The 22,243-nt window shown below is 57.6% G+C and overlaps 1 protein-coding gene across 2 annotated transcripts; it reads left to right on the top strand.

Annotated features, from left to right (window-relative positions):
* Nucleotides 1-1,181: 1,181 nt before the first annotated feature.
* On the top strand, nucleotides 1,182-20,499 carry RAB40B (RAB40B, member RAS oncogene family). Of its 2 annotated transcripts, XM_040989907.1 has the most exons (8): nucleotides 1,182-1,187; nucleotides 2,829-2,835; nucleotides 4,677-4,848; nucleotides 16,844-16,904; nucleotides 18,288-18,348; nucleotides 18,817-18,894; nucleotides 19,593-19,815; nucleotides 20,060-20,499. In XM_040989907.1, the coding sequence occupies exons 3-8, from the start codon at nucleotides 4,683-4,685 to the stop codon at nucleotides 20,323-20,325; spliced, it is 855 nt and encodes a 284-aa protein (XP_040845841.1). In that variant the 5' UTR covers nucleotides 1,182-1,187; nucleotides 2,829-2,835; nucleotides 4,677-4,682; the 3' UTR covers nucleotides 20,326-20,499. The 2 variants fall into 2 exon arrangements, with proteins under 2 accessions (XP_040845841.1, XP_040845843.1); XM_040989909.1 differs by lacking the exons at nucleotides 1,182-1,187; nucleotides 2,829-2,835 and having other exon boundaries at nucleotides 4,707-4,848; nucleotides 19,650-19,815.
* The last annotated feature ends 1,744 nt before the right edge of the window (nucleotides 20,500-22,243 follow it).

Here is a 22,243-nt window from a genome sequence, read left to right as displayed (position 1 = left end):
TAGTGGCCTGGGAAAGCAGTTGAGGACGGCCCAAAGCTTTGGGACCCTGCACCCGCATGGGAGACCTGGAAGAGGTTCCTGGCTCCTGGCTTCGGATTGGCATAGCATCAGCCGTTGCGCTCACTTGGGGAGTGAATCATTGGACGGAAGATCTTCCTCTCTGTCTCGCCTCTTCTTTATATATCTGACTTTCCAATAAAATAAATGAATCTTTAATAAATAAATAATATTGAAAATAATCAAAAACTACAAAGGAGTAAATACAGGCAAGCCATAGGACTGCTTCATAGAATGACCCACTGCCTCTCCCCAACCCCAAGTGAGTCGAGAGATAATAAACAGAAAGCAAGCCAAAAATCCCTCCACAAGCTTTGGGCCTTTGCTACCAGAGGTGGAGTGCCAGTACTATGGAGTGCCTGGGGTGGCTCCTAGTGGGAGAGGGCGCCAGCAATTTGCACGTGGCTGTGCGGGAGCCTGCGAAGTCAGGTGCACCACAGGCATGTTTATTGTAAGGGCATAATGACCAGGTCACCTCATGAACATTTCTAGGTGGTGTTGGTTCTGACGGGGTGTGGCTTGGCAGTGCCCGGAAGGGGCATGCACCCAGGGACCCCTGGGGCCCCCCACTTGTGGTGTGGCCTTTCCTGGGAGGGCCTCACCTAACCACGACCCCTCAGCCTGGTTCCCCCCACCCCCACTGCGGGCCCCTGGGAAGGGGCATGGCTGCTGGGTGAGGCCTCAGGCCGACCTCTGGCAGAAAACTAGCCATTTGAGTGCTAGTTGCAGTCGGCTGCTCCACTTCCAGCTCCCTGCCTGTAGCCTGGGAAAGCAGTAGAGCGTGACCCCAAGGCTCGGACCCTGAACCCATGTTAGAGACCCAGGAGCTCCTGGCTCCTGGCTTTGGATCAGCTCAGCTCCAGCTGCTGCGGCCATTTGGGGAGTGAACCATCAGACTGAAGATCTTTCTCTGTCTCTCCTTATCTTCATAAATTTAATCTGCCTTTCCAATAAAAATAAATAAATCTTAAAAAAAAACAAAGCCTTAAAGGGAATCCTGCCTGGGGGCTGGGATGTCTTTGGAACACCCTCAAAGCTAGAGTTTTGCCTAAAATAGGGTTTCTTTCTATAGCGGGGCAGCTAGCACCTGGGCTGTGAGTTCTTGCTGACTCATGAGCCTGAGCTCAGCCGTGAATTTCTGCTTACTTCTTGATAGTAAGAGAATAGAGAGAAAAAACAAAAAGACCCCAGGGCTAATTGGGGTGTGCAAGGCCTGGCTCTGGGGGAGATGTGGCAGTCCCTGTGACAGTCCTGAGTCTGTTTTATTTGGGCATCAGAGGAAGAAGCTTAAGAAAAAAACAACCCAGGCCTGGCACGGTGACCTAGCAGCTAAAGTGTTCACTTTGAAAGCGCCAGGATCCCAAATGGGCGCCAGTTCTAATCCCAGCAGCCCCACTTCCCATCCAGCTCCCTGCTTGTGCCTGGGAAAGCAGTCGAGGACGGCCCAAAGCCTTGGGACCCTGCACCCGCTTGGGAGACCTGGAGGAAGTTCCTGGCTCCTGGCTTCAGATTGGCTCAGTTCTGGCCATTGTGTCCACTTGGGGAGTGAATTAACAGATGGTAGATCTTCCTCAGTGTCTCTCCTCCTTTCTATTTTCTGACTTTCCAATAAAAATAAATAAATAAATCTTAAAAAAAAGAAACAACTCCTCGCCTGTTGTTGCAGTTGTCACACATCCCTTCTTTCCTCTTCCTTCCGAGGCTGGGGAGCCTCCCAGCCCCTCCGCAGTGCTGCAGCCCCAGGCCGCCAGGAGAGCGCTCTCAGAGGATGCAGAGCTGCCCTGTGCTGGCCATGCTGCCGGGCACGCATGTCCACGCTGGTGCTTGCAGCAGCTTCAGCCACAGCAGCCAAGGTGCGTGATGAGTGGACAAGCCAGCCACTGTGCTTCCTGCCAAGGGACCTGGGACGGCAGCACGTGGGGTCCTGGCTTACGCCAGACCCCAGTCCTACACATTCGGGGAGAGAACCAGCAGATGGAACAGCTGTCTCTCCCTGCCAGCCCCTTTCTGCCACTTGCCTTTCAGATAAGTAGATCTTCAGGAAAAAAGTAGGAAATCTGATTGCAAGGCTCTAAGGGCTTTAACTGAGTACTACGGACCAGAGCAGTGTGAGCCCAGCAAGGGTCCAGAGCATGCAGCTGGCGGGCATGCGGTGTCCGTGGGGCTAGGCTGCTCCTGCTGCTCAGGGCTCTGGCTGGCTGGCTGCCTTCTGGTGGAGTCTGGACACTCCAGGGGGGAAAAAAAGCACAGCAGAAATCTCCTCTCCCAAGGAAATACTGCAAACCTCTCACGACTTTCGCAGACAAAAAATTAAAAATAGGCACAGCGGCGTGCTGGCAGGAGCAGCCTGCAGCAGCCTCCCTCTGTGACTGGGGGTGGGAGGGAAGCATTAGGCAGTGTAGGACTGAGGCCCGTGTCAGTGCAGTCACCTGGAGCTGTTCTAAGCATACACGCGGGCTGGGGGTGTCACCAAAGGCTCTGAGGCCAGCTGCATGCCACGTCAGGTCAGGGCGGGAGCGAGACCCGGGAGCTGTGTCTTCCTGGCACCGTGTCCCGTGTTTCTCAGGACCAGCCAAGGCAGAAGGTTTTGAGAAAGCAAAGCCTGGGGACAAATGCAAGAGGAGGGCGCAGCTCTTTGTGGGGACCCCAAGACGGCACACTGCTAGGGTGGGCGAGGCAGCCTTGGGTACCTTCGTGCCGCTGGACGTTGTCGAGGTGATCAGGCATCATGTTGGGGACCTCCTGGGTGCACCCGTATGCTTTAGGGTGAGCCGCAGGGTTGCCTGTAGGGCAAGGTGGAGGTTAATGGGCACAGTGGCCATGGCCATCAGAATGACACCTGGTCTGCTCTGGTCTGTCTGGCCACAGCATGCCCTGTCGGATGGAGCAGTGGTGGATGCCTGGGCTGCCAACCACCCATACTGCAGCGCTGCAAGACCCGGCTGCACCTCTGATGCCAGCTGCTCACACTAACACCAACCTCAGTGGTCAGCAGAGGATGGCTCGGGTGCTTGGGCCCCTGCAGTGGGGCAAGAAACGGGCACTGAGTTCTATGCTCCTGGTTCCAGCCGAATGCAGCCTCAGGGTCTCAGGGGAATAAGCCAGCAAATGGGTGCTCGTTCTCTCTCAAGCTCTCCCTTGCTCGCTCATAAATAAATGTTTTTAAAATGAAAGAAATGGCTTGGAAAGAAACAGGAGCAAAGCGGTTTGAGCCGTTTCTGGGGCAGGTTGCTCTCCAGCCTCACCACGGCCTGGCGGAGCAGCCCCTGTGGGATCAGAGGCCAGAAGGAGTCAGTCAGCAGAAGAGCCAGGCCCAAGGTGGGGAGCCGGTGGTGGGCGGCAGGCGGCTCCCGCCAGGTCAGGAGAGCGTCCACTGGCGAGATCCAAGCTGTGACAGGACAGAAAAACAAGGTTACACATCTATCATTTTCCAGCAGTTCCTCTCCAACCTTTGGGGTCATGCCAAGTCACAGTGATGGATAAATCAAAGTTTATTCCCAGGAGCCCAACATGGTGGTATAGTGCTGACAGCAGCATTGGGTATCAGAGACTACACTGTTCCCACTCCCCGTGCAGGTCGCTAACCCACCAGGGAGAGAGCAGGGAACAGGCTGAGCCCTGGGACCCTGACCCCATGCAAGAGACCCGGATAGAGTTCTGACTTCTAACTGGCCTGGCCCAGCCCTGTACGTGTGACATTGGGGAGTGATTGGCAGGTACAAGACCTCTCTCTCTCTTTCCCTCTCTCACCTTCACTTAAAATATATAAATAGGGCCCGGCGTGGTAGTTCAGCAGCTAAAGTCCTTGCTTTGAATGCACGAGGATCCCATATGGGCATCAGTTCTAATCCCAGCAGCCCCACTTCCCATCCAGCTCCCTGCTCGTGTCCTGGGAACACAGTCAAAGACAGCCAAAAGCCTTGGGACCCTGCACCTGCATGGGAGATCCGGAAGAAGTTCCTGGCTCCTGTGTTCGGATCGGCTCAATTCCGGCCACAGAGACTGCTTGGGGACTGAACCACTGGATGAAACACCTTCCTCTCTGTCTCTCCTCCTCTCTGTATATCTGACTTTGCAATAAAAAGAAATTAATTAAAAAAAGATTACTTCCCTGTTTTCAATGTAGATAATTAGTTTCAGGAAACCCCTCCCCTTCCCCTCCTCCCCAGAGAAGGTTTTATATATATATATATGGCGTAAAATAAAGGGCATGGGCATTCTCTTTCACCAAGTACGTGTGTCCCTGTGCTTCCTGGGCCAGCAGCCCGGCACTCCCTGTCCATCCTCAGGGCCTGAGCGTCGTGTCCTGCAGGCCGGGACAGCTCTGGTGGAACCAAGCGTCGCGCAGAGGTACCCGCTGGCACGGAGTGGAGGAAAGTGGGCAGGTCTCCCCAGGAAGGACGGGCGCACGCACCCCAGCCTCCCCAGGACGCCGGTGCACGCGGGCGTGTGCACAGCCGGTCCCGCCCCTGCAGGCCCCGCCCCTCCGTCCCCGCTCCACTATTGGCTGCGGGGCCTGCTTCCGCGCCCCTATTGGCTGCGGCCGCTGAATGCGCGCGGTTGCCCTGGCAACGGCGGCCCAGCGGGCGGGGCGGGCGGCGACGGACGCGGCCCAGGAGCCGGGCATGGGCGGCGGGCCGGGCGGCAGCATGAGCGCCCTGGGCAGCCCGGTCCGGGCCTACGACTTCCTGCTCAAGTTCCTGCTGGTGGGCGACAGCGACGTGGGCAAGGGCGAGATCCTGGCCAGTCTGCAGGACGGCGCCGCCGAGTCCCCGTACGGCCACTCGGCCGGTGAGCGCGTGGAAGGCCGGAGGTGGCCGGTCCGAGTGGGGGTCGGGCCCGGGTACCCTCGGAGGGAGATGCCCGGGGACCCTCAAGGCAGGTGCCCAGGGACCCTCGGAGAGCAGGGGCCTGAGGACCCTCGGAGAGCAGGGGCCTGGGGACCCTCGGAGGGTGATGCCCGGGGACCCTCAAGGCAGGTGCCCAGGGACCCTCCGGGAGTAGGGGTCTGGGGACCCTCGGAGGGAGATGCCAGGGACCCTCGGAGGGCGATGCCCGGGACCCTCGGGGACCCTCGGAGGGCGATACCCCAGGTGCTTGGGGACCCTTGGGGAGCACGTGCCTGGGGACCCTCAGGCCCAGAGTTGCAGGCACTGGGTGCACAGCAGCCCTCCCAGCTCCAGATGTGGGGAGCCCCTCCCCAGGAGAGGTGAGGCTGAAGTGGGGTGGGGGAGGTCCTGGGGTTCTCCTGGCGGAAGACTGGGGAGCCAGAGGAGAAGGTAGTGGCCAGGGTGGGTGGCCCCAGGATCCCAATGGTGATGTGGGATGCTGGTCCCAGTGGATTGATAAGAAATGGTTGGGACAGCGTGGAGGAGGCACCCAGTGCTGGGATGAGGCACCAAACCGGACACGCTGAGAGCTGGCATTGCCTGGGTCTGGCCTGCTGTTGGCATCTGAGAAGACCAGGGCATGGAAGCTCGGCTCCTCTCTGTCACTGTTGTGTTTCACCGTAAGTTGGTACAGTGGGCGCTGTGCCCTGCATTGACAGCTAACGGCGTCTAGCCCTCTGCACCTCTCTCCCTCACCCTGGGCTCCCGTTGCCCATGTCTCCTCATCCTGTGCTGGTTTGGGTACCCACAGGTGCCCACAGGTGTCTGGTGGTGGTAGTTCAGGTTCCCACAGTGCCCGTATGCCCACAGGTGCCTGGTGGTGGTAGTTCTGAATTTGCCAGCCTTCAGAGCCCACCAACCTGCCTTGCCATCAATTTCCTAGTTGTTTGTTTTATTGCCCAGCATTTATCAGTCGGGTTCCAACAGGCTTATTTCTCAGGACGGACACGGTGCCTGAGGGCCCTGCTCCCAGTGGCACAGCTTAGTGCTGGATCAGGGGCATGGCACCTCCTCCCTAGTGGGCTACTGCCCCCCACTTCCCCAGCTCGCTGTGCCCCGTGTGGGTGTTGTGCCTTGTGCCCTTTCTGTATCGGTCGCTGGGAAATCCCTTCTTTTATCAAACTGCCCAGTTTGCCTTTTATTTATGTGTTTATTTTAATAGATGCGGAAGGTAGAGTGACAAACAGATCTTCCATCTGCTTGTTGAGCCCCCAGGTGGCCACATCGGCCAGGTCTGGGGCAGCCTGGAACCGAGAGCTGGGCTTCCACCCGGTCTGTCCTGTGGGTGTAGGGCCTCAAGCACTGGGCTGTCTCTGGGCCTTCTCCGGCTCTTCTGCAGGAAGCTGGTTGTGGAGCCAAGCAGCCAGGACTCTGACACAGGTCCCAGCGGGGACGTGGTCAGGCCGTGCCCGCGTGGTGTAGCTCCAGCTGGCCCTGCCCAGAGCTGAGCCTGATGCAGGTCCCAGCGGGGACGTGGTCAGGCTGTGCCCACGTGGTGCAGCTCTAGCTGGCCCTGCCCAGAGCAGAGATCTGGGCTGGGCTTATGGTGAACCATGTACATTTTTTTAAAAGATTTATTTATTTTTATTACAAAGTCAGATATACAGAGAGGAGGAGAGACAGAAAGAAAGATCTTCCTTCCGATGGTTCACTCCCCAAGTGAGCATAACCACCGGTGCTTGCGCCGATCTGAAGCCGGGAACCAGGAACTTCTTCCAGGTCTCCCACGTAAGTGCAGGGTCCCAAGGCTTTGGGCTATCCTTGACTGCTTTCCCAGGTCACAAGCAGGAAGCTGGATGGGAAGTGGGGCCGCTGGGATTAGAACCGGTGCCCATATGGGATCCCAGTGCATTCAAGGTAAGGACTTTAGCCGCTAGGCCACGCCGCCGGGCCCCATTTTTTCTTTTTAAATGATTTATTTATTTTGTTGGAAAGGCAGATCTACAGAGAAGGATACAAAAAGAAAGATCTTCTGTCTGCTGGTTTATTTCCCAAGTGGCCGCTGAAGCCAGCAACTAGGAGATTCTTCCAGGTCTCCCACACTGGCACAGGGTCCCAAGGCCCCAGGCTGTCCTCCACTGCTTTCCCAGGCCACAGACAGGGAGCTGGAAGGGAGGTAGAGTAACGAGGACACACATCGGCACCCATATGGGATCCTGGTGTGAGGATGTAGCCAGTAGGCTATGGTGCAGGGCCCTGTACTGTGTACCCTGGAGCATTCCAACATGGTTTGTTAGGTTTGGGAGGTCCATCTGGCGTCCTGTTGGACTGGTCACTGTGGCTGCTCTGGGACACCTGCTGTGTCAGTGGCTTAAAGTCACACATGTACCGTCTTACGTTGGCTAGTCAGCCCAGTGCCAGGAGGGACCTGGGTGGGCCAAGCTCTGCAACCCAGTGTCCTCCTGGCTCGCCTTCTGTCTTGAGCTGGCAGTGGTTGGGACATCTTTGCTGGGGCATCTGACCGCGCTCTGCAGCTTCCCTCCGCTGTGCTTAAGGACCAAGGCAACCCAGGGTGATGTCTGCATGTGGGGTCAGCTGATCAGTAGATACAAGTCTAGGTGTATCTGGTCCCTTCCTACAGTAGACTCCAGCAGACTCAGAGCTCCCATTCTGCCCCGTGTGCTGGGCCTCCTTTGTCCTCCACTCACAGTCACTTCTCCCTGGTTGCCTGAGTCTTACTGACTTTCCCTCTTGAATTTGCCCTCTTGGTTTTTTATTTTAGAGACTGTTTTCCAGATTTTTGTAATTTATGAGTTCAGTAATAAATTGTTTAGGTCTCAGTTTTTGTTCTTTCTCTTTTTAAGATTTACTTTCATTTTTTCTTACTGGAAAGGCAGATATTCAGAGAAGAGGAGAGACAGAGAGGAAGATCTTCTGTTCGTTGACTCACTCCCCAAGTGGCTGCAATGGCCAGTGCTGCGCCAATCTGAAGCCAGGAGCCAGGCACATGTTCTGGGTCCCCCACATGGGTGCAGGGTCCCAAGGCTTTGAGCCGTCCACGACTGCTTTCCCGGGCCACAAGCAGGGAGCTGGATGGGAAGTGGGGCAGCTGGGACACGAATCAGTGCCCATATGGGATCCTGGTGCGTGCAGGACGAGGACTTTAGCCGCTAGGCTACCATGCCAGGCCTTCAGTTTTTGTTCTTGAATTTGAAACCCTTATTAAAAAGCATTCAAGAGTTTATTTCAATTTTTTTTTGTCTTTTCAGTAAGTGTCCTGGTATAGCAGGGTAAGCCATCATTGGGCTGCTGGTTGAGGTTCATGAGTGAGCAGATGACTCCTGGTTTTTCTCCTTGCCCTCTGTTGCACCACCTCACGTCTTGGTCAAGCTGTCCCGTCGTGTGCAGTGACCGATGGGCTTCCTTCCGCCTGGGGCCGTTCTCTCTCAGGTCCGGCATTCTTCTTTTTGGCTTTTCATTGGTGTGAAAAGTGCCTGCGCTAGCCACACGGCTGAATAGCCACAGCCCTCCTGCAGCAGGAGCCCACGCTCTCACCGAATCCACTGGGCCAATGCTGCCGTGTCGCAGCCGGCATCAGCTGTGCCCTGACCCTGACAGCTGGAGTAGCACAGTGCAAGTTCCTCCGTGACTGCTTCCCTGTGTCCACTCTGTGGGGGTGACGCAGGTGGCTGGTCCTTGTGCAGCATGGCCTTCTCGGTGAGGCCATGCTGGTGTTGGTTGGTCTGTCTGCAAGAGATGGACGTGTGTGCTCAGCTTCTGTCTGGAACGTTTGCAATCGCGCCTTCCGTGCCTCTGTGGATGTGATCCCCGGCCTGCAGTGGCCGGGCGTAGGACCTGCATGCGTCTGTGCAGATCGGCTGTATCAGCAGTCCTTATGCCAGCAGAGTGGAGAGCACTGTGTGCCTGATGCCTTCTTCGAATCTGCGTTTCTGACAAAGGAGGCTGAGCATCTTCTCGTGCGTTTATCTGGATTTCCTCTTTGTAAATACTAGTCACTTGGGTGATATCCACATTGAATTTAAAAAAATTTTTGTTTATTTATTTGTTTATATTGTTGTGAGCCAGAGAGAGAGAATGAATGAGTTAGAGTCTGCCATCCATGGTTCATGCCCCAATGACGAATAGCCAGGACTGAGCACAGTAGAGAACCCAAGCCTTTTAGGGTCTGTCTCCCCAGGTCCACATTAGCAGGAAGCTGTACCTGGGAGCGGAGCCGGGATCACCCTGACTGCCCACCGTGGGTGTGGGCATCTCTGGGGGAGCCGGGATCACCCTGACTGCCCACCGTGGGTGTGGGCATCTCTGGGGGAGCCGGGATCACCCTGACTGCCCACCGTGGGTGTGGACATCTCTGGGGGACCGTGGATGAGCCCTGACTGCCCACCATGGGTGCAGGCATGCTTAGGACCCACTGCCCATCTGGTGAGTTCTTCAAGGGGTCATTTTGGCTGAGTCCTTTGTTGGGTGCAGGTTTGTGTGCGTCCTGGGTGAGCAGCAGCAGCCCTGGGCGGACCCCGGGTTTTGGCTCAGACCCTGTCTTCCTGCTCCAGCACGGTGTCACTGCTGCCTCCCAGCTGCCAGGAGGCATAAGGTGGGGCAGAGCACACTTGCTCTGAGTCATGGCCTGCCTGCACCGCACTATTGTCCTTGTCACAGCCAGGGACACAGCCACACACTCCCGAGTGTGTCCCCCTGGGGCAGGCTCCCCGGGGTACGGCTGGGAGCCGTGTCTAGCACCTGCTCGGCTGCTCCTCCTGGATGCCCTGGACGTGTCCTCGAAGGGCAGGCCTCTGCAGGCATGGATGGCACGCCGTGACCTGAGCTCCTGGCAGGCTGTGTGGGCGCCCCCTCCCCAGAGCCATAAGGCCTGCCCCAGGGGAATGGCTTGACTCAGCCCCTCCTCCCCTGGGCCCTGCATGTACCCCCCGGGCCACAGCTGGGATTGGCTGTCCCCTGCCTCCTGCCCCCAGCTCTGCGAGGTCTGCCATGCACTTCATGATCCTGTCTCCTCTGACTGCTGAACTTTTGGGGTTTCATGTATTTTGTTTTCATTTTAGAAGAGTTTAGACTTTATTTGGAAGGCCAAGTGGCAGAGAGAGGGGGAGAGACACGGGGAGTAGCCCGGCCTTCCCAGGCACGTTAGCAGGGAGAGTGCCAGGACTTGAACTGGCGCCCAGGCACCCCAGCAGCGGCCTGTTCATCATGTCCAGTGGTGGTGAACCAATGAGGGCAAGCTGATACTGAAGGCTGATGGCTTTGGGTTCCACCTGCTTGTCCCACTTCCTTTTCTCTGCTGTGCTGCTGGATTGTGAATGCATGTGCCGGCAGGATGGGGCCCTGTGGTGGGATGGGCCCCCATTGCAACCCCTGATCCCCTGCTGACACACCTGGAGAACTGCAGAAGTGCTCCGGCCAGGAACTTGGGTGAGACCCCCCAGCCCCAGCTGCTGCCCCTGTGGAGAGAGATGAAGCACGTGGGTGCTCTCCTGAGACAAGTTACACTGTGTCCAGAGAGTAACTTCCTCAGGCCCACACAAGGTTGGCCCTGGGCCCTGCTGTTCTCCGCCTCTTGGAGGAGACCTTGGGGAAGGCCTGGGGGGCAGCTTTCCCTGCCTTGCTGCCACTTTCAACAACAGGTGGCACGTCCTGCTCCAGCCTCACTCTTAGAAAGTGTTCTCTGGGGGTGCTGCCCACTGCTGCTCCAGTCAGCACGCGGGGGCGGGCTGGCTGCTTCACACAGCTGCTCTGGCAGTTTCCCTGGCAACCACTTAATATTTAAAACACAATTTCCAGTTGGAGCGGCATGTCACTCTGCATGAGATGTTTTGCTGTTTGTTTATCACCCACAGTACGGTGTGTGGGCTTGCAAAGCTGTAGGTGAACTAGGTTTTTGCATGTTCTGTGTCATAAAGGTGTCCAAGTTTTGCACATGTGTCACATTGTCCCTTCATTCCTTTGTCGGAATCACAGAGGGAGAGCTTGCATCCACTGGTTCACGTCCCACACCACAGCAGCTGCCTGGGCAGGGCCACACATGAACTGGGAGTGGTGTAGGAGCCCACGCCTTCCTCAACACGTGAGCAGGAGCTGGGCTAGAAGCGGAGCCGCCAGGACCCAGGTGGGACCCAGGCCGCCCTGCAGTGGCTTGCTCCCGTAGTATGGGGCGTCCTGGGCTGAGGACAGCAGTGCCCCACCGAGGTCACCCGCTGAGCCCGATGGCCCTGCACATCTTGGGTGCTTGGGCGGTCCTTCTATGAACATGCAGCCATCATCAATTACCTCCTAAGAGTGCTTTGTCTTTGTGGTCAGGTGGGTTTTGTGTCACATGGTCCCAAGTTTAACTAGCAGGTGATTTAGTGCCCAGCAGGTCAGCCTCCCTGCTGGGCAGCCTTGCCATCACACCACACAGCACTGGGTTTGGGTGCCCGCCCTGTTGGAGACAGGGGACTGTGGGGGCAGGGACGGGGCCGCCCCACGCCTTTGTTAGCAGATGCAGGTTGAATGTTCCTAGCTGTTGCCTCTGGTGATTGGTTCATTGCAGCCGCCTAGCTATGACCTACACAAGTTTAGGCAGGGATTTTAGATAACTGAGGCTTGTTTCAGCAGGACGAAAAACCGAAACACATTCGTAGAAATAAAATTATAAATATTCACAGCAACCTCTGATTCACCCTAATGCTAAAGCTACTAATGATTACTATGTAATAAATTATTTGTTAAAGAGATTTATTTATGTTTATTGCAAAGTCAGATATATATATATACAAATATATATATATATATATAAATATAAAGAGAGAGAAAGAGAGACAGAGAAATATCTTACGTCTGTTGATTCACTCCCAAAGTGACCGCAACGGTTGGTGCTGTGCCAATTTGAAACCAGGAGCCATGAGCTCCTTCTGGGTCTCCCACACAGGTACAGGGTCCCAAGGCTTTGGGCCGTCCTCCACTGCTTTCCCAGGCCACAGGCAGGGAGCTGGATGGGAAGTGGAGCTGCTGGGATTAGAACCGGCGACCATATGGGATCCTGGCACATGCAAGGCGAGGACTTTTAAGTCTCTAGGCCATGGCGCTGGGCCCAAGAAATTATCTTAATATGAAAAATAGAGACTGGTGGTGTGGCTTGTCAGGTAAAGCTACTGCCTACAGTGCTGAATGCCATAGGACACAGGTTCAAGTCCCGGCTGCTGCACTGCTGATCCAGCTCCCTGCTTGTGGCCTGGGGAAACAGTGGAGGACGGCCCAAGTGCATCAACCCCTATACCCACAGGGCGACCTGGAAGAAGCTCCTGGCCCCGCCATGGCTGTTGTAGCTACCTGGGGAGTGAACCGACAGCTAGATTTCTCTCTCTGTTTCTCTAACCCTGGCTTTCAAATAAATAAAATAAATTCTTTAAAAATGAAATAGGAAGAAGGTGACATCCTGTCTTAGCTGAATAAAATCCCTGTGGAAGTGAGCTCACCCCTTCCAGGCTGGAATGGCATCCTGGAGGGGCATCTGCCCCAAGTCCTGGGCTGGGCTCCTGGGAGGAGACACAAGGCCAGCGTGGCAGGGCTGCAGGGTCCAAGCACCAAGCACCTCGAGGCCTGACCTCACCCCCAAGGCCCTTCTGCCTGCACCCGTGCACAAGGGTGGGCAGGGAGAGGGGAGGTAGATTATCTGCTGCCAAGGGACCACCAACCACAGGAGAGGTGCATTCCTGCAGATTCCCAAGGCAAGAAGTCCAGAATGAGGGTGTGAGGGCCACTCTGCCAGAGGGCCTGGGGCTACCTGCTGCCCATCCTGGGTGCCTGGACTTGGGACAGCGTCCCCCGGGTGTCTCTGTGAGGGCCCAGTCCCTCTAAGTCAGCATGGTCACAATAACTCCTGGCAGGTGCACCGCACACGGGGTGACGTGATCCGTGAGGGGATGGCCCTGTAGGGTCCTGCTTCCTGTGGCTGCAGCATGGAGGCCCAGTTCTCCCCTGAACCCACGCACCTGAGATGCTCCTCACTGAGTTGCCTCAGGGGGCCCCAGGCAGGCATGATGTGCTTCACCCCTGCCTCCATCATCATCATCATCCTCCTCCCCCCCTGCACGTTGGTCTTGGACATGTGCTGGTCCCTCTGCGAGGTGTGCTTCACCCCTGCCGTCTCCTTCCTCCTGTCCCTCCTCCCCTGCCTCATCCCTCTTCACTAGGGTCCTGAGATTCGTGCAGCTGTGCAGCCCCCCCCACACCAGGTTTCCCCCGCGGCCCCTGGCACTTGACTTGCCTTTCGCCCCTCCAGCATCTCCCCACTGCCAGCTTCCACGCGTGGCCGCCTACAGAGGCAGTGCATGTGAGAGCTGCGGGGCAGCCCTTGCAGCTGAGAGGCCCAGACGGACCACACAGTGGACCCCTCTGCCCTTGGGGGTGTCTGGGGAGTTGGGTTTCTGATCATCTGTGAGGGCAGCTGCCTAACACCCACAGGCCCGAGTCTGTGAGTGCAGCCCTTGTGTCACCTGGCGGTTAGGGAGGTGAGACCTCGCTGGTTCCTGTGATACATGCAGGTACAACTTCTCTCACCCTCCCTTTGACAGCTTTCCTCATTATTTTCAAGTTGAGTTCCAGAGAACAGTGGCAGAGAGAGCTTTTCTGTCCACTGACTCACCCCCGAAAGCGGCCACAGCAGTCAGGGTGGGGCCAGGCGAAGCCAGGAGCCAGGGGATGACCCAAGCACCTGTGTCGTCGGAAGCTCGACTTCTCATCCAACTTCCTGCTAGTGTACCTGGGAGAGCACTTGGGGCCGCAGCCACGTGGCTAGCCCGGATGGAGCTCCTGGCTCGTCCTGGATGTTATCGCCTTTGAGGGCTGATTATCTGTTGTTGTTGCCATTGTTGAGTTTTTAACTTTCTTTATCTGAGGGTTTACATTTGAAAGATCTTATAGGGAGAGGAGAGATAGATCTTCCATCCACTGGTTTACTCCACAGCAACCAGGACTGAGCTAACCCAAAGCTGGGAGCCAGGAGCCAGAGCCTCCTGTGGGTCTCCCATGTAGGTGCAGGGGCCCAAGCACTTGAGCCGTCTTCTGCTGCTTTCCCAGGCCACAAGCAGGGAGCTGGATGGGAAGTGGAGCAGCCGGGATTTGAACTGGCACCCATATGGCATCCTGATCATGCAAGGTGAGGATTTAGCCACTAGGCTATCACACTGGGCCCTGAACGTGTTTAATAAAAGCCTGCTGTGCTGCTTTGCATCATGCCAGGGCGTGAGCTCACTGCCTCTGTGCCCGCAGCCCCGGACACATCCATGTTTGTCCTCTGCAAGCACTGGGCAGTCTCCTCACCACGGCCCTGCACCTCCCCAGCTACCGACAGTGTCTGTCTGCTGTCTCCTGACATCTTTTCAAGCATTTTGGCCACTTACGTTCTTGAGCTGTTTGGGTTTTTTTGTTGTTGTTACTGAGTTTTGAGGATGCTTCAGAATTCAAATCCTCTGTCAGGAATGCGTTTTCAGATTTCAGTGTGTGTGCATATGTGTGAGTGTGTACTTCCCCCCTATTTTCACAACCTTTAAAGAGTCATTCGTTTGAGTGACACTGGCTCACCTCCCAAGTGTTTGCATTGCCAGGGCTGGGCCAGCTGAAGTCAGGAGCTCCCTCTGGGTCTGCTGCATGGGTGCAGGGGGCCGCTTTGGCCATCCTTTGCCAGCTATCAGCTGGCCTGGAGGGGGCCGTGTCCCATGTTGGAGTCTGCGTCCCTTCTGCCTGGCCCAGCAGTCCCCTGCTAGGACTTGTCCCCTGGCTGAGCCTCCCGCCAGCAGGGCGTTTCTCGCCTGGGCGTAGGCCTTGGTGTCGCTGCCTCACTGATCTGCAGCGTGTGTTAGGGTTCTCCTGACTCCGCTGCGCTGGAGCCTCGTGCTGGGCTGCATGGCGAGCTCTTGTCTGTGCCTCCATTGGTTCTGGAAGTTTCCAGGTCGGCGGTCTGCACCTGTGCAGCAGCGCCACCTGCTGATGGCCAGGGCGGCACCTTGTTCGCCCTCTGGACCGGTTAAGATGCCGCCTCTTCTTGCTGAGGTGTTTGCCGGGCACAGGGGTCAGATGGCCTCACAGGTAGGTCGTATCAATCGGTTTTCCAGCGTTGAACTGACTTGGCATTCCTGGGACAAACCTGCTTGGCCAAAGTGTGTTTTCCATGCGTCTTGCTGAGCTGACATCTGTTGGTGGGTTCACCTGTCTTAGTTCATGTCTACACGGAAGCTCAGGGGCTGGGAAGGCAACGCAGGAAGTTCTGCTGGACTTGCAGTGTGCCCCCGGCGCCCACGCTGCCTTGCCCTGCCCGCCTGCACTTGCCCTGTGCTCACCAGCAAAGCAGTGTGGTGGCTGTGTGCAGGGGTCTTCAGCTGGACCCCGCTGGAGTGGGGCCAGCCTGCATGCCTGCATTCCTGCACCCGCTGCCCCGGGTCGGGCGTCCAGTGCTCGGGAGAGCGGATTGCTGGGCTGCCTGTAGCTCACAACTGCAGAGAAATGAAAGAGTGGGAATAATTATTATCCACTACCGTTGCTTTTAATAAATATTTACTTTTAAAAAGATTTATTTTTATTAAGAAAGGCAGGTATACACAGAGGAGAAAAGACAGAGAAATATCCTCCATCCACTGATTCACTTCTCAAATGGCCACAGCGGCCAGAGCTGAGCCGATCTGAAGCCAGGAGCCATGCACCTCCTCCAGGTCTCGCATGCAAAGGCAGAAGCCTAAAGCCTTGAACCATCCTCCACCATGTTCCCGGGCCACAAGCAGGGAGTTGGATGGGAAGCCGGGACTGGAACAGGCGTATGGCAGCACTTGCAGGTGGAGGGTTGACCAGATCCCTCCTTGATCTGTAAGTAATTGAAATTACACACAAAGGCGCAGATGTTATTTCAAGTGTATGGATTTTATAAACAATTGGAAGACACTGTATTAGAACTAAGACTGCAGGCCTAGCACGGTGGCCTAGCGGCTAAAGTCCTCACCTTGAACATGTTGGGATCCCACATGGGCACCAGTTCTAATCCCGGCGGCCCAGCTTCCCATCCAGCTCCTGCTTGTGGCCTGGGAAAGCAGTGGAGGACGGCCCAAAGGGCCCTATACCCGCGTGGGAGACCTGGAGGGAGCCCTGGCCTCCTGGCTTCAGACCGGCTCAGTTCTGGCTGTTGCGGCCGCTTGGGGAGTGAATCATTGGAGGGAACATCTTTCTTTGTGTCTCCCCTCCTCTCTGTTCATCTGCCCTTCTAATAAAAATAAATAAATCTTAAAGAAAAAGAACTAAGACCACATCAATGTCATGAACAATGAGAGGAAGTCACGGGTCAATGCTGAGCGTGATGATGAGGCGGAGTGGCCCCCATGGCTGCCCGTGGACAGTGAGACTGGGGGGATGGTGTTGTACTTTGGGGATGGTCAACAGACTTGGCGCCTCTGTTCTAGATCGGGGGGCCCCGGGCACATGGGTGGGCTGGGAACTGGCTCCTTGGTGGACGACTTGAGGGCCACAGTGGACACAGGATCCCACAGGTGACCTCACTCTACAGGTTCTGCTGGCCTTGCCACAGCCAGCAGGGCATCCTGGCTCAAGCTAGCCACCTCTGGATGGGGCCCCTGTGGTCACAAGGCATCCTTCCAGGCACCAACCAGATGGGCCTCCTGACTGCTCCTGTGGGTGGAAGATGCCCGGGTCCCCTGTTGCCCGCTGTGTTGAAGGGAAACCCCAAGTTCAGAGGTGCCCAACTGCCCAGGCAAAGGTCTTGGTGATGGGGGCGTGGGTATTGGGGAAAGGCCTCCCCAGCGGGCAGGATTTGAGGAGCCCACAGGTGCAGTCCTGTCCACCTGCCCAGTGGGCTGGAACCCTCTTCTCGCTGTGTTGTCACCTTCATAGAGTGACCGGGAGGCCCTGTCAGGCGACCCCTTCTCAGTGCCCTCCCTCCGCAGGCATTGGCTGTAGGACCACCACCATCCTGCTGGACGGCCGCCGGGTGAAGCTGCAGCTCTGGTGAGTGGGCCCTGTGGGAGGCGGGGACCCACTAGGAGCCCCTGCGAACCCAGACCTGGCCGGGGCCATGAAGGAGGGCCTCGTTCCTGAGCCGATGTCGGGGACTAGCACCTGATGACCAGACCCAGGCAGCCTGGGGTCCATCCACAACCTGCCACTGGCCCCGCATTGCTGGCCACTGCACCTGCTCTTGCCCACTGCAGACCCTGGCAGGAGTGGGAGGGGAGGGAGCTGGAGGCCAGACTGCCCTCTGCCCCGTGAGCCCTGAGGAGTCGATGACCAGGGCAGGAGCCAGAGGCCGCCTGCTCTGACTGGCCAGCCCATTAAACCCATCGCCAGCCTGGCTGGGCCACTCCTTGGGTCCCCCTCACTCCTCTCGTGTCTGCCCCCTCCTCCCATATCTACCTCCCTGCTCCCGTGTCTGTCCCCTCCCGTGTCTGTCCCCTCCCGTGTCTGCCCCCTCCTCTCGTGTCTGCCCCCTCCTCTCGTGTCTGCCCCCTCGCGTGTCTGCCCCCTCCTCCTGTGTCTGCCCCCTCCTCCTGTGTCTGCCCCCTCCTCTCGTGTCTGCCCCCTCCTCCCATGTCTGCCCCCTCCTCCCATATCTACCCCCCTCCTCCCGCGTCTGTCCCCTCCCATGTCTGCCCCCTCCTCCCGTGTCTGCCCCCCTCCTCCTGTGTCTGCCCCCTCCTCCCATATCTACCCCCCTGCTCCCGTGTCTGCCCCCTCCTCCTGTGTCTGCACCCCCTCTTCCTATGTCTGCCCCACCTCCTCTAATGTCTGCGCCCCCTCCTGTGTCTCCTTGCTCCTCTGTATCTTCCACTGTGTGTGGAGTTGGGCCCCACACCTTTGACCGTGGCCTGTGTGACCATCGCTGGTCCCTGTCTGTCACTGGGTGAAGACTCTGGGAACATTCCCCAGTTCCTTCTTCCTCAACCTGGTCCTTGTGGGATTGGCGCCCCACCAAGGGCTGCAAGCTGCAGATGGAAGCTGAGTGCTGGGTGCTGCAAGCCCCCGGGATGCGCTAGCAGAGCTGGCTCAGGGAGAGTTCCTGGGTGCTCACTGAGGCCCTCCGCCCGCTTGGCCGTCTGTGCCAGTCACAGCCTCACAGCACAGCTCTGTCTCCCAGGAACTGGGGGTTAGAGGCCAACAGATTGACCGAGCTCTCTGGAAGTCATTGTGACTCCCAGTTTTAAAAGCTTGACGCTTCAAGTGACAGACAAGGGGGTGGCCCCATGAGGACACCCCGACACCCAGGTCATTCCCAGGGACCTGGTGGCCATGCTGGGGCCTTAGGCTCTTGGGGAGGCGGGAAGTGCTAGCCGCAGTGGCAGCTGATGTCGGGAGGAGGGTGTGCCTCCGTGACCCCTACCGTGTCTTTTCCAGGGATGCGTCAGGCCAGGGGAGGTTCTGCACCATCTTCCGCTCCTACTCGCGGGGCGCACAGGTAACCGCAGCCTGGCTGGGAGCAGTGATGCAGGCTGCCCAGCCTCCTCCTGTGTGCTGGGAGCGTGGAGGCACACTGTTGCATTGGGCAACTAGAGCTTTCTTGAGTCTCTGGGACCTGTGTGCACCGTGCGCGCCTGCAGGCAGACGCATGCGCACGTGCGTGCACTCTGAGCACTTGATGTGCATCTGCGTGCGGCTCTGCCCTGTGCACGGGAGCAGCATGAGTGCCTGCATGCACCTGTGTGTGCATCCATCCCTGTGGGTGGCCCTGGCTCCTCCCGCACTTCTCCCTGCCCACTCCCCGCGTCACCTTGACGTGTGGGAGCATGTCAGGAGCCCGTGGAGTATCACTGAACAAGACCAGCCAGGTGGCCGTCCACTCACACGAGCTGGACCGAGTGCTGCCATGTGACCCGGGCCGGGTGGCTCCCGTGTCCTGCATGGTAAGCCTGGTCTCTCTCCGCAGGGTGTGATCCTGGTGTTTGACATCGCAAATCGCTGGTCTTTCGATGGCATCAATCGGTGGATTAAGGAGATTGATGAGGTATGCCTGGCGATGCTGCTCCCCCCCGTGGGCCTGGGGGTCGGGCCAGGAGACCTGACACAGCCAGGACGGTGTGTTAGTGCAGGTGCTGGGCTGGCCAAGGCCTCCAGAGGCGCGGTGGGCCCTGCCTAGGCCCAGCAGCATGGAGGAGCCTTCTGCCATGGCTGGGTGGCTGACAGGCAGGGACTGCAGCTTCTGTGCCACGCAAATGGCTCACACGGCAGGGAGCCGCACACACGGAAATTTACCCTCCCAGTCTGGAACCAGTCCGATGCGGTGTCAGAAGGGTGTCCCCCGACCCTGTGTCTCCAGGGTCCCCTGGGATCTTAATAATGTCCCCCACCAGGCTCTGCCTCCATCCTCACTGCATACTCTCCCTGAGGGTCTGTAGAGCCCCCTAGATGCTCTACAGAGAGTATCAGGGTGAGCTCTAGATCAGGATGACCCCCAGTGAGGTGACTCCCCCCAGTGAGGTGACTCCCCCCAGTGAGGTGACTCCCAGATCAGGGTAACCCCTAGTTCTAGCATGATGACCCCTAGATCAGGGTGACCCCTCTTTCAGGGTGACCCTATTTCCAAATCAGATTTCTTTCTGCACTTTTTTGAGAGGGACCTATGGGGCATGGGGGCTGTTTGAACCAGCCCCTCCTGGTGCCAGGTCAAGGCGTCTCACGGAACCCTGGCTTCTCTGTCCATAGCACGCCCCTGGTGTCCCTAAGATCCTGGTGGGGAACCGATTGCATCTGGCCTTCAAGCGGCAGGTGCCCACAGAGCAGGCCCGGGCTTACGCAGAGCGCCTGGGGGTGACCTTCTTTGAGGTCAGCCCCCTGTGCAATTTCAACATCACTGAGTCCTTCACGGAGCTGGCCAGGACCGTGCTGCTGCGGCACGGGATGGACCGGCTCTGGCGGCCGAGCAGAGGTAAGTGTCCATGCATTGCCCCATGCTGCAGCCTCTGCCGTCCCACCTCCCTGGACCTGCCTCAAGGCCACCACGTCCCTCCTACAGGGTCATTGCCCAGATAACCTTGCCTACTGTGGCTTGGCTGCTGGACCTGCGAGGGCCACTGCTGCCCCCAGAGGGAGGGGGCCAGGGGGGCGCTGCTCCCTCGAGGTCAGCCCCTTGCAACAGGGCACTCAGCCTGGCTGTCTTTTCCTCTCCCGAGTCCTGAGCCTGCAGGACCTGTGCTGCCGCGCGGTGGTATCCTGCACACCTGTGCACCTGGTGGACAAGCTGCCGCTGCCCATCGCCTTACGGAGCCACCTGAAGTCATTCTCCATGGCCAACGGCCTAAACGCCAGGATGATGCACGGCCGCTCCTTCTCCCTCACGGCCGGCGCTGCCCACACGAGGAAGGGCCTCCGCAAGGGCCTGCGGTCCCCACAAAGCCCCCCCCAAAACTGCCCGAGAAACAGCTGCAAGATCTCTTGAGGATGGCACCCAAAGCACAGAGCTGGGATCTCCCAGGAAGAGGTGGAAGTTTCTGGAATGCCTTTACAGTTGCTCGGAGCAGTGTGCTGGGTGCCTTGTGGGCAAGGAGGCACGTTGCGGCCCGACTGGTGCTTCTGTGGGGGTGTGCATGCCTTCAACGTGTGTCTAAAAACAGCTCTGGTCCTTCCTCTGAACCTGACTGCGTCACAGCGCCGTTCAGCATCTCTCTACAAACAGCTGCTTCTCTGGGGTGGTGTGTGTGCCTAGCAGAAACCTGGGGCCCCAGGGAAGTGGGGTTGGGGAGCCATTTCCAGGCAGCACAAGAGGGCCTTTTTTCACGTCTGTGCACCGGTTTGATGCTGCGACTGCGCCTGGAGCGTGGCATGGCGGAGACCCCTCCAGGGGCATGGTGTGGAATGCATTTGATAACATTTTTTGCTATGTTCTTTACTACATTTTGGGATCAATAAGTGATTTATATGCATATTTTTCTGACTCTGCTTTTTCCCTCAAGATGAAGCTAAGGGGAAAAAAATGGCCAAGATGGGTTTGGTTAGTGCTGAGCTCAGCCTCAGGGCTGCAGGAAGTCGGGGAGCAAGCGGATTCAGAGAGACGCGGCGAGAAGACGATGCTGCAACAGAAACACCTCACAGCGAGCACGTGCCGCCCTCCTGGGGCATTGCTGCCTCGGCTGGCGTAGGCCTCGCACTCGGGGACAGCACGGCAGTATCGAGGCTTGGTTCTCAAAGTGTTACCCACTGAGAGCGAAACCTGTTTCTCAGAGTTAATGCTGAGTGACAAAAGGGGGTATTAAAGAGTTGGCGGCAGCATGCTCGTGTCTGATTCTCTTGAACCCCAAGCACCCCAGAAGGTCATCCTAGAGAGTGGGCTCTGCCAAGCCACCAGGCATGGTGCCCACCAGGCATGCTGCTCGGCATGCATGCGCACGTGTGAGCGAGAGCGGGGCTTCTTACAGGCATTCTATGTGTGTGAGAGAGCGAGTGAGCGAGCCAGGGCTTCCCACACAGGCTCCAGCAGCATACCTCAAGCTGCACGTGAAGAGACTCTGAGACACTGAGATGTCCCTGGTCCCTGCTCAGGGTCCATAGAGTAGAAAGTCCAGGGTCCCTAGGTTCTGGAGCAAGAGCTTTCTCTGCAGGTGGGGGGTTGGAGGTGAGGAGCGAGGTCCCCAAAGCTGAGCCAGGCTGTGAGGTCTCCAGCCAGCCACCTGTGGGGCAGGGGCTCTCAGCAGAGCCCATGGCTGTGGGGATGGCACCTCTGTGGGCAAGCTTCTCCCAGACAGATACAGAGCAGGGACCCCGTTGATGACCAGGACCCGAGTAAGCAGAGGGGTGCCCGCTGACCGCTGTGGCACCTTGCTGTGGCCATGGCAGGCCAGGCCACACAATCATGTTTGCATGGCAGCCCCTTGGGGAGAGGGGCAGGGCTGCTGCTGGCCCAGCATGCAAGCCACCTCAGCCCCCACCCATAAAAGATTCCAGGGCCCCTCAGGGCTTTGTGGGTGGGGCGGTCCACATCCTGAGAATGGGGTTCTGGAGTGGTAGGACGTGTCAGCCTTGAGCTCCAGTGGAAATCCAGCACCCCCTGCAGCCTGCACTGCTGGCAAAACACACTAGAATGGAAAAGCATTGGCTTAGCTGCGCATGTTGTGCTGTGGTGGCTGCTAGCTGCATTTCCTAGTTAGATCTTAGAGATCTTCCATCGTTGGTCCACTCCACCATGGCCAGGACTGTGCCAGGCTGTAGCCAGGAGCTTCTTGGGGTGTCTCCTGTGGGGCTGGATTGGAAGTAGAGTACCTGGGATCCAATTCAGTTCCCATATGAAATGCCAACAGTGCAGGTGGCTGCTTGCCACATGGTGCCACAGCACCAGCTCTCTGTAACCTTTGATGACACTA

Source organism: Ochotona curzoniae, unplaced genomic scaffold (genome assembly GCF_017591425.1).
Source record: "Ochotona curzoniae isolate NIBS_2020 unplaced genomic scaffold, NIBS_Ocur_1.0 contig_523, whole genome shotgun sequence".
Lineage (NCBI taxonomy): Eukaryota > Metazoa > Chordata > Mammalia > Lagomorpha > Ochotonidae > Ochotona > Ochotona curzoniae.
Note: the sequence above shows the minus strand (reverse complement) of the source record. Positions and strands in the feature narration are given on the sequence as shown.